Source organism: Penicillium arizonense (assembly GCF_001773325.1).
Source record: "Penicillium arizonense strain CBS 141311 chromosome Unknown PENARI_contig010, whole genome shotgun sequence".
In the NCBI taxonomy this organism is placed as follows: Eukaryota; Fungi; Ascomycota; class Eurotiomycetes; order Eurotiales; family Aspergillaceae; genus Penicillium; species Penicillium arizonense.
Window position 1 is genome coordinate 360246 of NW_019173287.1, and position 16764 is coordinate 377009.

At 47.0% G+C, this 16764-nt stretch overlaps 6 protein-coding genes across 6 annotated transcripts; 1 reads left to right on the top strand and 5 right to left on the bottom strand.

The window, feature by feature from the left end:
• Nucleotides 1-306: 306 nt before the first annotated feature.
• On the bottom strand, nt 307-1325 carry PENARI_c010G08099 (heme-dependent oxidative N-demethylase family protein; the record flags this gene model as incomplete). Its single annotated transcript, XM_022632322.1, has 3 exons — nt 307-712; nt 778-900; nt 952-1325. 3 exons carry the CDS (start codon nt 1323-1325, stop codon nt 307-309), a joined length of 903 nt encoding a protein of 300 aa, XP_022487737.1.
• Nucleotides 1326-4370: 3045 nt separating this feature from the next.
• PENARI_c010G06453 (uncharacterized protein) lies at nt 4371-5327 on the bottom strand (the record flags this gene model as incomplete). The annotated part of the gene is made up of 5 exons (XM_022632272.1): nt 4371-4377; nt 4432-4507; nt 4555-4681; nt 4745-5202; nt 5252-5327. The coding sequence occupies 5 exons, from the start codon at nt 5325-5327 to the stop codon at nt 4371-4373; spliced, it is 744 nt and encodes a 247-aa protein (XP_022488017.1).
• A 1145-nt stretch (nt 5328-6472) lies between these two features.
• PENARI_c010G03023 (MFS transporter) lies at nt 6473-8519 on the bottom strand (the record flags this gene model as incomplete). Its single annotated transcript, XM_022632178.1, has 6 exons — nt 6473-7134; nt 7192-7239; nt 7308-7683; nt 7748-8161; nt 8218-8411; nt 8465-8519. 6 exons carry the CDS (start codon nt 8517-8519, stop codon nt 6473-6475), a joined length of 1749 nt encoding a protein of 582 aa, XP_022487787.1.
• Nucleotides 8520-9948: 1429 nt separating this feature from the next.
• On the bottom strand, nt 9949-12825 carry PENARI_c010G08286 (alpha-amylase; the record flags this gene model as incomplete). The annotated part of the gene is made up of 8 exons (XM_022632327.1): nt 9949-9972; nt 10167-10363; nt 10417-10639; nt 10708-10728; nt 10781-10804; nt 10862-11457; nt 11517-11924; nt 12804-12825. 8 exons carry the CDS (start codon nt 12823-12825, stop codon nt 9949-9951), a joined length of 1515 nt encoding a protein of 504 aa, XP_022487860.1.
• A 508-nt stretch (nt 12826-13333) lies between these two features.
• On the top strand, nt 13334-13975 carry PENARI_c010G09934 (GNAT family N-acetyltransferase; the record flags this gene model as incomplete). The annotated part of the gene is made up of 1 exon (XM_022632381.1): nt 13334-13975. The coding sequence occupies one exon, from the start codon at nt 13334-13336 to the stop codon at nt 13973-13975; it is 642 nt and encodes a 213-aa protein (XP_022487929.1).
• A 675-nt stretch (nt 13976-14650) lies between these two features.
• On the bottom strand, nt 14651-16477 carry PENARI_c010G04068 (peroxidase family protein; the record flags this gene model as incomplete). Its single annotated transcript, XM_022632210.1, has 7 exons — nt 14651-14981; nt 15038-15212; nt 15269-15589; nt 15650-15830; nt 15883-16001; nt 16051-16303; nt 16379-16477. The coding sequence occupies 7 exons, from the start codon at nt 16475-16477 to the stop codon at nt 14651-14653; spliced, it is 1479 nt and encodes a 492-aa protein (XP_022487806.1).
• Between the last annotated feature and the right edge of the window lie 287 nt (nt 16478-16764).

Consider the following 16764-nt stretch of genomic DNA (forward strand, 5'->3'; position numbering starts at 1 on the left):
TAAGCTTGGTTCGAGCTCTCTGCACAAACGTTCTTTTTAATATAATATATAGAAATAACCATATATTTGTCCCCTGATATCTCTTCGCACCTTCGACAACAATATTGATTCCTGCAAAACCAGATCAATTCATCCCTGGATTTGACTTTTGAATCTGAATATGACGGGAACAAACAGCTCAAGACTTGAACCAACAAAAAAACAAACTTTTATGTTGTTGACAAAAAGCCGCCGATCCATTTTTGATCTTCCAGAGCCAATATGCGAAACAGACACATCAAATAACGTATAGTGTTACAAGTCAACTCAATCTTCATACTTCTCGGGCTCAATCTTGCCCTCCTCCACCTGCTTTTGATAGTATTCCAAAACCTTTGCCCCCCACAGATGTTTCCCCTTATACTCCCCAACATAGTCTGGCCAACTCCTCATTTCCTTGGCAAGATTATTCAGCTCTTGCATGGGGAGCTCCTCCAGAGGCGTGAGATACGTCTTCACGCCAAAGACGATAGCTCCCGTTCGTGGCAGTCGACGGAATGTTTGTCTTTCACGGCGAACGAGGATTTCCGAGGGGAGGGGGTTGACTAGCTCCTTTTCGCAGAGTGCCTTTGGTCGGTACAGAATCTCTGTTAGGTCCTCGTCTGGTCGCTTTACTTCGATGAAGTAGTTTGAGCGCTCCATTGGCGAGGTTGGAGTTAGACGGGCGAGGAACCTGGGTGCTTGGTTAGTATTCTTTGCCTGTGGCGGCCATTCCTCAGGGCTTGTATGATTACTTACTTGTCCACAGAGTTGGCAACGTGCTGGTGCCATAGAGGTACTGGGCCATGCAGTTGAGAGATGGTCCAGCCGATTCTCTGTTGCACTGTCCATCCTGTAGGGAACAAACTGGCGCTCGCTGCTCTGAAATGGTGTCAGTGTTAAGCATTGGCATCGACACTGGTTCTGACTTACAGGTAATATTCACCCTCCCCGTTCATCATCAAAACGCTGAGATCCTCCATTGTAAGACGCACGGCAGCCTCGAGTGCATCGGCTACGCCCTCATTGGGGTCACGTCCACTGACTGTGAATTTGTCGCCGGTCATGCAATTATCGACGATCTTTTGGTTGTTTTTTATGTTCATATCAAAATTGTTGGGGAATCTTTCGCAGAGGAAGTCTGATACCTCCTCCAGTGCCTCGTGGCACGCATCGACAGACTCTGGGAGGCACTGCAAAACCTCGGATCTTTTCTCGTGCAACAACTGGTTCCGTACACGGTGCTCATCCATATAGTTTTTGTCGAGAGTGAGCCAATTTTGTGCGTCGAGTTTGCGGATGTCCATCATGACACGATACCGCTCCCTCCCTTTGATGGGCTGCGCTGGGTAAGGTGCCATGGACTTGACATCTGATGAAGTGGAAGCATTATTTAAACAATACTTTTCCGACTTTGGTGACAGCCACTGAAACAGCTGTTTGTGATGTTTTACGGCGAATAGAACGACGAATATCGGAATCGCCACGAACGAAAAGGCTGTCATACTTTTCCCATTCAATGTGCTCACGTTATAAGGCGTTGGAACTTGTCTTCTTTTGGAAAATGAAGCCGACTAATCAACAACGCTGAATTTCAAAGGAAGGAAAAAGAAAGGAAAAAACGGATGATCATGGAGTAAGTCACTGGAGCAGCTGGACATAAATACGACCTCGGAGACATGAATAATGACCTAATCCGGGACTAGGCAGCAAACCTGAAAGATCACCAGACAATCAAGTCAGCTCTAGTTCTCGGGTGGAAAATGGATAGCTCTGGCAGCTGCATTCCACATTCCTGATCCAGCGGAACTGTGCCTGCGGAACTGTTGTGATACGCTCAAGGATTCCCCGCAAAAAAATAATAGCCCAATTTCGCCGGGGAGTACTGACAGCCACATGATCTCAGAGTTTTTTTTTTCTAATTATTGTTTTGTGTTCAGTTCGAGGTATGCCGGCTGTGCACCAGATCAGCTTGAGTGGAGGCAAACTCTCAAAATCCCAAAGTTTTGACTGGCTCCCGGCTGGATATGAGAAGGCACCCCCACACAGTTAGATCTTTCACTAATCCCAGAATAGCAATCTAGGCACAAAATCCCCCAGCCTTGAATCGTCAAGCTCACGTACATTGTCAGTGCGCGGCGCCCCCGTGAACTGCTAGCCCTGCCGAACAACAATGTCAACATGTTAAAGGCAAAATTAGGCCCCGGATACCCTCGGAGGAAGTAATTCCCAGCACATGATTCGTACCGCGCGACGCGCTTTGCCAATGTATGTACCCAAGGCTGAAGGGAGCGAATGTTTGATCTGAGTCACGCAGGTCCAGCTCCTGTTGATCGCCCGCAGCACCCGCGCCTTCGGGGATACTTGAGCTGACTGGCTCGGGGCCTGATCTAGTTCAGGTGCACATCACACCGTCACCAAACTAAATCGATGGGCACATGGAATGGGCTGACGTATCACAGCCCTGGAGGTGGTGGGGGGCTCTAAGGGGCTGTTCTCCAACGGCCCAGTGCCTTCACTTCCGCGGCCCCGATTTAAAGATACCGGGATTAGTCCTATTACTTCTGTTTGACGTGTTTGAGATGCAATTGCGTTCGGCTAACACATTTAATACGTCTACATTCTATACTAAAACCCGGTCGGACACCACGAAAACTAGGAAACAGGAAGTAGCCCAAAATTGTAAATCAACACTGACTGGAATAGAATTGCCACTATTTGTCCCACCTTGGGGTCACCAGGCCCAGAACACGCCATACTCCACAGCTCTGGGGCTCCCGCTGCAACCGCTCATCCCCCCTTTCGCGCAAAGCGCGATTGCCGCTATGTCTTACTTGTCTTTTTTTCGGTGCATTCCCTATCTATTTTCTGTTGTTTTGGATTGAAAGGCTATGATGATTATTATGATTAGTCTATTTTCTATTTTGCCCTTTTTCGCCTCCTCGTCATAGCCCCACGCTAATGCCCGTCACATATTGAAACACAGACCACCATATCTAGGGTCAATCGAATCGATCTGCAATGTATAACAGACATTTGCCACCGCTACTTGGAATTGAAACGATTTGTTTGCGCATTTTATTCATGACCAGAAAAGGCAGAAAAGGCATCCAAATACATAATTCTTTCTTAGTTCCTACTTGACGCGTTTCCGAATCCAAAGAACCCACCCCACCTAATCAATGCCTCTGATTTACCGTGTCCAAGCCTTTACCTCTCTGGGCGGGGTCTGGACCTCAACCCGGTCCTAGCTTCGACTCCTCTCCCTGATCCTGGCCCTAGCACTGACGATTAGAGTGGAGATCAATGCAAGTCAACCCTGTCAACGATTGTTAACCACCCCATCAGGTCCGTAAATTCTAACGATCTCCAATTCTTTCAACTGCGCACAGACGTTGAGATCAGCTGCCTCGATGCAATCCCTTTCACTGAATGACGGTAATTGCATCCGTCGGAAAGGCAGTTTGGACCGAGAGGGTGGCCGTCCGCGTTCCTTGATTGGCCGAGGTTGCCTGCCGTTCGGCGCTGGGTATACTGTGTTAATTTTTTTCGTAAGGCTAGCGTTCCTTACATTAGTATCGCCTGGGGCGTCTTTTAGCGATAAAAGGGTAAAGCCACAATCTGCATTCAGATCAGTCGTGAAATAAGCCAGGTAGGGGTATCTGTCAGCTATTCCTAGAATGTTCACGGGTGGTGGTACAAGAGTATTGCTTTTCTATCAGCCACGTTCTTGGTAGTCACGTTGTGTCTGATGTATATGTTACATTGGATCTAGCTGATTCGTCGGATCATAAGCCATGTCGAATGTGGAAACTTGTCTTGCTCGCTTGTTTGCCTCGAGGGAATATGACGTTGTTCGACAGTTGATGGCTCGAAATTCCTGGATCTGGTTTGTTTTGACCTCTGTATGTGAGGTGCTTGTTTCGCATGTCATAGCGACATGGACCTGGAAGAAAATGACAAGAATGAAAGTCGTAGTAAATCAGAAAATGTATATTTAATTCTCTGAATTGAACAAGTGGCATTCAGCTGGATATTACCAAGCGCCATAACATAAATTCGTCCCCCTTGCAATGTCATCACGCTTTATAGATTGAATTCTTCCCCAAGGAGACGTTCGCCTAGATGCCACAGCCTATCGGCAGTCTCTGCTCCGCAAGCATGATTCGCTGGATTCTTCAATTGACAATCACTGAGATATGAGCCCGACAGTTCTAAAATGACGACTTTGTTAGTAACTCGAACCAGGTTAGACTTCAGATATATAATGACCTTCAAGGGCTGGATCCAGAGCAGCGACCAGAGTAGTGGCGCATCCTTGTTGAAGCGTCTTCCTCTCTGCGACTTCAAAATCAGGAACTTGAAAGGTCAGCTAGCTCTGATGGTACATAACAGCAGGATAACAACACCAACGCACTTGATTGTGACTTTGCTCTAGCATCTGACATTGACTCGGAATCGACATGGCGCTGTAGACCTGATGCAATACCTAATTCTGTTAAAAGCCGCACCTGTACAGTCCTTGATATCACTTACTTCCGGGATGAAGCGCAAAAGAAGCAACTTCACTACTTGGGATACTTCTTGCGAGGTGGATGGCCATCAGGATTAATGCTGTTTTTGACTGGCCATATGCTTTCCATGTATCATAGGCAGTACCACCCTAGTGGACGGAGGTGCGGCATTAGAAAAGATGCACTCAAAAAGACTCATGGTGGTTGCTCACCTCAAAATCTAGATCTTCGAATCGAATACCCTCAAACCGATGTGCGGAGCTGCTCACGTTGACAATACGTGCGCCTGGTCCCGCAGCGCGGAGCTTAGGGAGAAGAAGCCCAGTAAAGAGGAACGGACCGAGGAAATTTGTACCAAATTGTACCTCAAATCCATCTTTGGTGGTGCTATACGGACAAGCCATGATGGCGGCATTATTGATGAGAACATCAATGCGATCGAATTGACCGTTTATTTCTGCAGCGGCTCGTCTTATTGAGCCTTGATTACTTAGATCCAAGGAAACGAAAGTTGCTTTGATCTTTGGGTTGATCTCGGTGATCCTTTCGATGACTGGTTGAATTTTGGTACGATCCCGGCCTGCAAGAATGATAGCTGATGGAGATCTGGACGCTAGACAGAGTGCAGTTTCTGCACCAATTCCTCCGTCACTTGGGCCGGTGATTAGGACTGGATCTCAGATTAGTTGGTGTCGTTGGGCGAAAGTGAGTCCTCTTACATGTCCGTCCCTCGATCCTCTCTGCAAATTCGTGCACGACTTCATTACCAGTAGATGACCACGACCAGCTAGACATTCTGGTAGGGTGTTTTATGTATGTAAAATGAACCTTATTCTTGTATCTTTTGTAAATGGGCCACAAGTGGTTTATATAGGTAGCGCTTACTGGGCAACCAAAAGTTTAAGCCTCCGGATATCGCTTTTAAAACTCCGTCATCTCCTCAACTCCGTCACTGTACATGAAGGCCTTTCCTTCCCCTGTACGTTGATTTTCGCTTGCAACTTTTTTCGCACGAGGTCAATACTCAGATAAATAACACAGAACAATTATTTCCTCAATGTCCCGTCCAACTCATGATGGGCGCACGACACGGATTCGGGCCCGCCATGTTACTCCCACGGCGCACTGACTAATGACCCGAGTCTTGAGTTCTAGAGGTCGTCATTCATTTCCAAATATAATCTTAAACCTAATGTGCAATTAGCTACCTGGAACTAAGAATCAGAGCTAGCCACATCCCTCGTATTCAACACCGGACTGATGAAATGTCTCAAACAAAAGTGCATACCGAAGCTATTAAACCAATCTTCCATGCTAGGTACAGAACTCTGCGAGTCCTTAGAAGGATATTTAGTGCGTCATTCGTCGGACGAAGAGACGTCTACCGAGCACGTTTATGATGACCGACCTAGAGATCTTTTTCGGAGCATTGCGGTGATCTTAATTACTACCTCCCCCCGGTATTACTTTTGTCGGGTTGATGGTGGCATGTGGTGTTGGAGCCTGGGGATTGCGCAAGGTTGGAAAGGTTGGGTTGAAGAGGGAGTAAGAGAATGAAGGACAAGTATGTACAGAGGGTGTGCTAGAATAGATAAGTTCGGAGATAGCGAAGTATTCAAGTCAATATTATTAGTGCGCGACCCTTGCCTGATGCGATACTATAATGTCTGGATGGGTTGTAGTGTGCCAAAATACATCAAATGCAGGGAACTTGCGATCATGAGAAAAAGAAAAGATAATTCAAACACCTGCACATGCTTCCGGATTGACTTTCCTGATGCAACTCATCAAGCGTCTATTTTGGTAAACATTAGAGAATAAGTATGTTGCGTATCACCTCATGATAAAATGTCAAAACTTTTGCGCCGCGTTCTATAATAGACGGACAGGCCAACAATGAGTTCTGGAGGCATATGTGAGAAACGAAAACTTCTATCGAATTAACAAATCATCGATGCCTTGTCTGCGTGGCTCCGGGTAGTATCAATCCTCGTCATTGAACCACCAGTATTGCACGATGGGACAGGCTTAAGTTCGTTAGAGCCACTAGCAAGACGCTCTTCTCTTTCCAACTCTAGTCGCTCAACCTCCTTAAGGCGCTTGAGTTCCTGGCAGAACTTGCTATTAGCTCTGATCCGGTCACCATATCGGATAAAGGCAAAGGGAATAATGGAAACAAGCAGACTGAGGAATGCAATAAGACTGCAAGCCCAGGCCACGCCGAGACGGTCGAACATTGGCTTGGCAGCCAGAGGAATCACGGCTCCGAGAATACTTCGCGTGCAGCTTGCAGCAGATTGTGCGCTAGCGGAAAGGGTTTCGTAGGCGTCCGTAAGGTAGTTGAGCATTGCCATGAAAATGAGGAGATATCCCATTCCGAAGGGAATTCCGGAGAGGAAGGGTACAACCCAGTGGATGTTTGGTGAGGATGTCCATCCTACCCAGAACAGGGAGATTACATAAAGAGGTCCTCCGATGCAGGCGAGGGGAAGTCTTCGGTATTCTTCGATGAAGGCCCATTCGGCGTTGCGGGCTTTGGCTCGCGCTAGATAGCCATCGTACCATAGGAAAACTCCGCATGCAAGGATGGCGCCGATGCCGACTATTATAAGTAGGTCAATAACCATTTCCTGGTTTGGCGTAATTTATAGGAACTTACTTGGTAGAAACATTAGACCAGAGACACCAGGGCTCATATTGTAAATGCCTGCAAGGGAAAGTTAGGACCCTTCGCCAAAACGTAACTTCAAATGGTAGTCGGCATAAATCACCAACCTTGGAAAATGATAGGGTACGCCTCGAAATAGAGGTAGAAAATCGCGTATGCAAGCGCGAGATACAAGGAACTCAGAGAAACGATATACTCGTGCATAATCATGCGGAAAGGTCGTGATATCGTGATGAGGAACATCTCTCGTAGGTTGCGGCTCTCCACGTCCAACGGCGAGACAATGCTCGAGTTGCCAGTATCTTTGCGTAGTTTGTGCGCACGACGCTTCAGGATCACCGGTCCATAGGTTTCTGGCATGAAGACGACCAATGGGAGAGTCGCTCCCGAGCAAATTAGTCCGATCCAGAAACACCACCGCCAGCTAACGACAGCAACAAAACCCGATACCCAGGGTCCTATGATGGGTCCAAAAGTTGTGCACTATACCGAAGTTAGCTTTCAATCTCAGACGAACTTTGCGTAGGCAAGATGTGAAAGAACTTACGGCCATAAAATATGCCATCAATCGACCTCGAAGCGTGGGATCATCATGGACATCCGCGAACAATCCACCGACAGTGGCAATAGGCGCCGAGGCTACCATACCGTTGAGTAACCGGAATATGAGCAATGAGGTATATGAATCTGCCACCGCACATGCCAGCGTGAAGATCATGAAGCCACAATAAGCTATAAGCAAAGGTGGCTTCCGCCCGAAGTACTCAGAGCTGGGACCCCATAGTAAAGGTCCCAAAATGTAACCGATGAGAAAGATAGAAATTGGCAACACTAGAGCTGCTTGGTTGGTGATATTAAATTCGTCGGCGATCTGAGGGATGGCGTTGCTACAGATCGATGAGCCGATCGTGCTGTTCATGACCTGCATGACACCAGACGCCAGGACCAAGAACTTTCTTCTCTGTTGGGAATATTAGAAACCCGTTAGAGTTCTGATGGAACACTTGATGAACATACTCTTCCCCAATTCACGGGATTTTCTGGGTCATTCTGTCCGAAGGAAACAACTGTTTTGGAAGCCACACGACGAAACCGAGAGTATGAAGGGTTTTCATATCGTTCCTGAATAGGCTCATGATTGACTTCTGAATGTTGGTCCTCAGATTCGCGTGAACTGTGCTGTGACTCATTGGATGGCACCTCTACATCCTCTATGCGCCAACTTCAGTACTTTGACCCCCTATAATACAAAGTAGGGACTGACCTGCTGTTGGCATGACCTCTAGAATGTTCTCTTCGGCAGTAAAGTGGTCCGGCATTGTGGTGACCTTAGCTCGCCCATCAGGTTGGTGATTTGTAGGCTAAACGAAGATCCAGGCGGGACGTCAGAATTATATAAAGGCTCAAAGTTGAAAAAACCTGCCCCCACAGGGACCCAGTTGATGCTTGAGTCAGACAAATTAGAATCGCCTTCATGTGGATTCGGTATCCACATCCGTCAGGCAGGTCTTGCCTCGACGCCCTAGGTTTGACAAATGAAGTCTGTGTGCGAAATTGTTCTGGTTAATACAATGAGAAAGGGTCTAGCTTCCCCAGTCTAATTGGGTATCTGGTGGTGCTGATCAGCCAAGTAAATATCTGGCTCGGTTAGGACGGCTTCTTCCCCAAGTTTTGGGCGCAAAACAGAAGCCAAGATTTCGTGGATTTCCCAAGTGGCAACCTTGGGATGCTACTATATGCATTATCACATGGCAACTCGCACAATACACCAACAGACATGGCCTAGATAGGCCATCATATGTTGTTTGCGATAAAACAAACGCAGACGGCTAGGGTGAAGCCAGCAAAAATTTGACGCAAAATTTCTCTTGACCGCATGCATCTGATCACTTGTGCCCGAATGCTTCAATTCGTGTTGAGGGGTTAGAGCCTGCTGATCAATCGATCGGTCTTGGATCGATAATCGCACTAGGGAGCTAGCTCCCTTATCATGTCATTTAGGACTAATGAACAAGACCCAAGGGAACACCCGTTCCCATGATATAGTAAGCGGGGGACTAGTTGGCCAATTCGAGCCATAACCAACTCTCAACAGGAAAAACAGGAAACCCCTGTAGCGGGGACGCGCCAATGCTGGGGAATGTTCGGGAACGGGGGTATTCCGCACAGCTTGGGTTGTGTCGGCATAGTGTCCGACAGGGGTCCACAGCTGGTGGACAACAGCGCTGTTTTTGGAAATTGCCGGGGATATATATATACATATATGTATGTATACCTATCTCTTGGTTATTGTTGATGCAAGCCTTTGTGCAGCCCGTTTGTTTGTTGGGCTGGAATCGGCAAACCATGCCAAGCCAGAATTCTCCGGCCTCATTCCCGGTTGCGTCCCGACGCGTTCGGACTTCTGGCCGATCTTAATACACTTCTGTGAGAAACTCTTCCGCTCCAAAGCAACGATATTGATTAGTGCTCCATAGCACAATAAGTGCTGGGTGCTGGGTATTCCAAACCTGAATAAGGGCTAAATGAGATTTCATCAAGTCTACGCACCTACGTAACTTGAGTAGAGAGCAGGCATATTATCTACCGCTGTCGACTCGAAATCATAACAAAATAGAACCACACATAACGTCCAGTGAGAAGTCTAGGACAGAGAACCATGACCACAGTTTCGATATTGCCAATATCCCTACCCAGGAACAAGACTTGTATGAATGCCTTCGCAACTTGCCTCGCAAGCAACGACAATTAGATATTAATGACAATGATTGTCTATACATGAAATTTAGCTCTGTCTCGCTTGAGCCATCCATCACAGAGTGTATATATTCTCGTTGCTGTAATTTGTCGATCATTAGCAGTCCGATAATTAGACCAACATGTCTGGTTCAACAAAAACTCGAAACTCACAAAGGACGATAAAGATGACGTCTCCCCTCCGCTCTCGAGTTGACCCAGACACTTACACTCATAGCAGCGACCGGGAAAATTCCATGACCGGACCGATCGATCAAGACTGTTTCATCCCGCCACTCCAAGATGTCGGTCCACATCTCGCCAGCGTGTTTGAGGCCAATGAACATGCGCTTGTATGAAGAGTGGCCATTGCTAAGAATACAAGCAAGGCCAAACGGATGTGTATAGTTGCCATATCTAACAAATCCTAAACGTTTTGTAAGATATCAAGATCATTGAAGGGCAAGAAGAGATACTGACCGATGCAGTTTCGTCTGTTAAAGTAGTCTCGCTGCTCCCCGTGTGCGTACAGCTTTCGTGCACGAGTAAGAATTGGAAGCCTTCCGTGACAAGATGAGCCCGACTGGGGCTCGGGTCCACCCTTGATTCCATACAGGTCACCATAAAAGACACAAGGTTGTCCCTGCTCACGAAGAAGTATCAATGAATATGCCAGTGGCTTGAAGAATGGTGCAATAATAGTCTGCAAAGCCATCAGCCGTGTTCCGAATCTTGTCAATGCGAAAGCGTCGCTGATTGAGGACATTTTACCTCTAATGATTGGCCAGGTTGCTTTATAAATGTCAGCTGCGTTCGAATAATCTATGAAATGGTGGTGGCATACTGTATCATGATTCCCGACAAATGTCTGAAATTTGGATACAGGTCAGACATAATGAATCTTCACATCTGGATGGAGTCTTACTACTGCATGTTTCGGGCTCTGTTCCACCAAAGTTCCCTTGAAAATCTTCCGCAAATCCCCACCGGCCATATTTGAAATAGCAGCAAACCGCCCAAGTAGTGGCACGTCGAACAAAGACACCTCATACTCCATGAATCTGAGGTAACCCAAAAGCAGACCAACTTCTCCTCTCCAGTATTCCCCCATCAAAACATAATTAGTACCGACCGTGTTGCGCAGATGATGGACGAACTCTTTTTGGAAAGATGCAGAGTAGTGTTTAGCTGCGTCTATTCGCATTCCACTTATTGGCAACTCGGTGCCGAGCCACTCCCCCCATCTCAGAATATCAGCTCGAACTTCTGGATGGGAGTGATCGAGATTGGCGAACATCAGGTAATCATAGTTACCGTGTTCATCGCTCACATCCTTTGCCCAAGCCTTGTTCTGACCCAGTGTTTTATATATCGCATGCTCTTTGTGTTTGTGGTTCCAGTCCACACCGGTGAAATGCTGCCAGTGGTATTTCATCGAACTGTACCTGCAACCGCGGCCGGGAAAACCGAATCCAACCCAGCCATCGATGGATTCGGGCTGAGAGATCTCCGTATTTCTATCTAGCATGATGTTAGCGTTGGTATAGACACTGAAATTATTTCTGGGGAACTAGTCATACCTTCTGGGTCAACTTTGACCGCTGCGAAACTTTCTGTTGAGTCGGCTCCAGCTTTTTGGTTCAACACTGTATCCCAATAAATCCCAATGGTCCTCTCCTGCGCAGTGTAGAGCAGATCCTCCAAGTCCTCCTTTGGACCCCATCGCGTCGCCCTGGTTCCCTTCTGGTCAAATTCGCCGAGATCGTACAAATCATAAATATCGTATCCAGTCCCTGTCGGATCCATCCCCTTACAGCCAGGAGGAATCCAGATGTTGTCAACTCCGATATCCTTGAGGTCTGGTATTGCCTTGCGGAGGCGTTGCCAATGAAGTTGGTCGGCCGGCACATGCCATTCGAATCCCTGCATCATGAGGGTATTCTCGGAAGAAACCCACGGCGGCTCCTTTTCAGACAGTATCACAGCATCTAATACAATATAAGTTAGCTAAAGCAAGCCAGACAAGGCTGCAAACTAAAGATTAATGCTAGCCTTCGATCTCGCGCCATTTTCTGGCCTGTCTCTGCATTTTCAAGCAGCAGCTCAGGAATGACAACATGTTGTCAGCGGTGCGTTCGGCGAAGCATGAGGACACTGCTACGAATATTCTCAAATAAATGGAAGAAGAGCCTCTTTCTATTGTCCCAATTTTATCAACGTCTCTAACATCAGGACTACATAGAACTGCACAAAGTAACACTGGCACACCTGCTGTGTAATACATTTTTGTGACCAGGGATCTGATAGGCTATTTGTTCATAGGTTAAGTAGGAATTCTCCCTGTGAAAGGAAACGATAATTGAAGTCAACCTATTGTCTCCTAAGATAGAGAGGGTGCTCATCCCTTTTGATTGTGTCCAGGGGATATATGTTTCTTTGTGGCGCGAGATTACCTATGCATCGCTAAACAGCCTCCCTTGCGACTGTCCAGTGAAATATATAAAGATAGTCAGTGCGACAAGCCAGTGTCACGTATGAATCATAATGGACGCGTAGATCATTATCTCGGATGTATGTTTTAGCCAGTCTGCACTGAAAATCCTAAGACCTCGGATTGTAGGAACTAGGATGAGACAGTCTCTCTGATTCGACTTGAATGCCCGTGCAAGCCCAGAGAACCGATAGAGACGGCACATCTGAGTTGTGATCGTAAAAGGGTACAAAAAAGCTCTTGATTTCATCGTGAAGAGGTTGGTAGTGGCTGGTGCTATGACGGTGGAATAACAGCATAAGTAATAAGTGTTTCATGTACCTTTACCCCCCGCCTTCCGACACGGAACTCACTGGCTGATAAATTCCACACTTACCGATGATAGCCGTGAGCGACATGCTACCGCTTTGACTTTTCTGGTTCTTTACTGGCTTACGACTCCCATATTTATCTCCTTCTGGTCGCACAATTTTTTGATACTGGAACAGGAGGCAGAATACTCTCCCTGTATGGCCCGTACAGGTACCCGACGCCGGATGTGTAGCATGGCTCATTTTTACCGATTTTCTAGCATCTGATATGTATCTTCCGGGACCAGGAGGGCTATGTCACTGGCCGTTTAGAGAGTGTAGGCGATATACAAAATTGAAAGATTTTCTTTGACAACCAATGAATTTGCTGGAATAACGCCAGGTCTGACTGTAGAGTAAGCAAGGTAATACGGATTTGGTGTTTGGTAGTCGGTGTCCCAATCAGTTCTAGGGCGCACGTCAGGCTGTTCAGTCGTCTTCTTCGGCGGAATACTTAAAAACCAGGGCCCCCTGCTAGGACAGGGAAGCCAGCAATAAAATCTGAGTGATCGAGCATTTCCATCGAAAACACATCTCTGACCTGCCCTCTCTCAATATGGCATCAACCGATGTCCCTGAGCACATCTTTAGGTCTAAGCGCCTCCTCTACCGAGCTGCCGAGGACAATGAGGAGGACAAGGCGTTTTTGCAAAAACAAATCCTCAACGACCATACCATCCAAGCAATGAGCACTGCTCGATTAGCGCGGCCAGCACACAAGCGATCGAGTGAGGAATTTGTAAGAAGGTTTCATGATGCCGTTCTTGGCGTTATGATATGTCTTCAACCTGAATATCAACGCAGAGATGATACGAAACCTTCATCCGATACTGAGACGTTTAAATTGACCCCAATCGGTCATTTGAGTCTCTTCAATATACTTGGTCAGGAGACGAGCCATCACCGCAATCTGACGTTGGGCATATCGCTCGCGCCCGGGTTCCGGGGCAAGGGGTACGGCGGGGAAGCTATTAATTGGGCACTGGATTGGGCATTTCGATATGCCGGGGTTCACAGGGTTGGCCTAAGCACATTTTCGTACAATGAAAATGCCTTAAAGCTTTATAGAAAATTGGGCTTTGTGGAAGAGGGTCGCGAGCGCGAGGCTATCTATCACCTTCGTGTCTGGCATGATGTGGTCTCTTTCTCTATGCTGGAGCATGAATGGGAGAAACTGCGTGAAGTAGAGAAGATCTGAGTACTGATAAAATGCTTACAATGACCCTTGTCCATCAACCTTTCCATCAATGATCTAACCAAATGTCGGACAAAAGTCTTCGTCTTGTGTATAATTGAGAGGCGATAAACTCACAATCATTCAACTATGAAGAACTAGGAAGGTATAGCAAAGGTAAAGACACACAGGAAGCCGTACGTTCCATAATAGGCATGTTTGTACACGTGAACTCTTTCTACCTTACTGCATTATGTGCTTAATTTGCGCAAGCTTGAGCATAGTAATAGGCAGCTCTTGCAACCCAATAACTAGTTCTCGTGGCCGGACAATTACACGTGGGTTTGAATAACTCTGGTAAAACAAGTGGTGCAAGGAAGGCGCGAGAATTGGGAGATCAGCTTCGTAGCCCAATGGCATCGAAAGTGGCAAGGCGGTAGAGTGTAAGCAGCGAAGGTACTTGTTGATTGTGAGATGTGGTCCTTATTGTGTCAAGTAAAAGATGGGCATGCTGCTTAGTTTTGCTAAAATCTCTTGGTGAGTCCCTGACCCCAAAAGCACCGTTTCTCGGTCTTTGACGTTTCATCAACTGGAATACAGCTGAGATAGAAAAGGAAATGCACATAAATGCACAGCAAAAGGTCTGGATTATGATAATTAAGAGCGAGGCATGCTCAAGGAAAATATGAAGCTTGATGTTCAAAAAGCACGGTTGCTTTTCATAGCACCAGGGAAGTCGTCTTGAAGTGCTTCCCAAATTGGCTTGCCTCCCATTTGAAGATCCTGGAACGCAGGGCAAGTCACATTCAGCAAAGGAACAGCGAGAATGTTGGTGACAAATTCCAGCGGCTCAGCAATGGTCTTATATAGCCCAGAAAGTGCGTTGGGGCTGGCGAACTTCAGCACTTCGAACACAAAGCAAAGCAGATTGTTACCCTCTAGGAGAGTGGCCAAGCTGAGCACACCGCCAGTCAAATCTGCTGGATCAAGCCCAGCAAAGCTGTTCACGGTGCCAGTGTTGCCTCCAACGCTGCATATACAGGTCAGAAACGTGCAAGCATAGAAAATCAAAGGGGTAAATCTTACCTTCCAAGCTCTGGGTACTTTCCAAACCAGTCAATTGTATCCAGATTAAGTTGGATAAGGCCATAGTCCACGGGAGTTTTGTACCAATTCTCGGGGATTCTTTCCCACCCTTCGCGATACGTCAAATTGTGTTCCTCCCCGTAAATGCCGTAGAAGTTCAGGATGTGGCTCTTGGCTGAGAAATCATTAGCAAAATTTGTATATAGAGTTGACATCATCAGATTCACGTACTCAATACTCCTTCGGGATTCTCACGCGAGTGGTTTCGGAACAGTCGGCCTGGGAAGATGTAACCAGCATTGCGCGAAATAAGGCCAGTAACCGGTCCGTAGTAGAAGTCGGGGTTCGTTTGGATGGTTTCTTCAAAGCGGTTCTTTGCACGCTTGGCCATCAGATCCATATCAAATGTACCGTCGGTTGACATGTTGTACCAAGACATAAACTTCTCCATGTTAAGTGCGTAGTTGTTGCCTGTCACATAGAGGTCGTCCCGCGTGTTGGAGGAGTCTGCTTCGATAAAGTTGTGAGACCCAATCAGGCCTTGGGGATCACCTACAAAAAGATAAGTAAATCACCGAAACGGGCAGGGATATATCATAAATGCATTCGTACCTAGAATGCCACCCAAATTGTTCAGGAGGTTGTTGACGCCTGTATCGCGGCCGCCGATGGAGAAGCTCGGATCTAGGGACAGCGGATCTCCAGTCCAGACGGTGCCCATGAGTGCAAGAACAGTAGCTAGATCGATACCCATGCCGTAAACTTCATTGATCGCTGAAATGACTTTCGCAAACTTTCTCTCAGTCAGCCTATGCCTGATGGAAGTCAAGTAGCCAATGACTTACTGACACCACACCGTTTCGTGGGATATAGCCATGGTTGGCAAGCGCGTTGAGACCCGGACAAGGACCGCGCTGGTCACCATTCTCAAAGTTCGGTGGGTGGAAGGCATGTTCCCCAGTGACTATGTTTTCGTTACTACCAATTAACGATTGACGGTGGGTCTGTCATACCAACAACAGGTGAATCCATCAAATCAAAAAGAAACCGCTTGTCATGTTCTGGCCTTGTCTGTTCCTGGCTTTGGGCATACGGGCATCGTTTGTGTGATTCTCGGTGGGCTAAATTACCACCATGGGTATCTGCTCCCGGGAATCCTGCCACAAGGGTCAGAAGTGAGAACGACCAGAGCAACTGCCCTTGAGTGAAGACGCGCATGACAACTGAAACGAACTGATCCCAGATTGGAACGGCGATATCACCAAACTACTGAGAAATAAGACGATCAAACATGGATGAAATAAATTATTCTGGAAGTGTGGCATGCGAATAGATATGCACTTCCATGCGCTTGTGCCTCGGCAGAGGTCCAAATTGTATCCGGGCTGATCCATCAATGGCCCCTGAATGGCCCGTATCAGCATACATGTATGAAGCCATTACGCAGACAGTACCAAGCAGAGCCGTGGGAAATACCAGCCGCTCAATTAGATAGTTTATTATGGGGATAAACACCGTAAATTGGCCCCACTTAACACTTGATCAGCGGAGGAACGAAGTATGGATAATCACCGAACCCGGGTTTCTTCCCTTCGAAATGTATTCTTAACTCTTTCTTCAATAAGACTGCTGCCGTTCATCTATTTGCATCCTTGTAGACCAGGGATTCCTTTCTCTAGAAGCTACTACGCCTCGTAGAGTCTGAATCCGGAAATCGGGGAACTGGG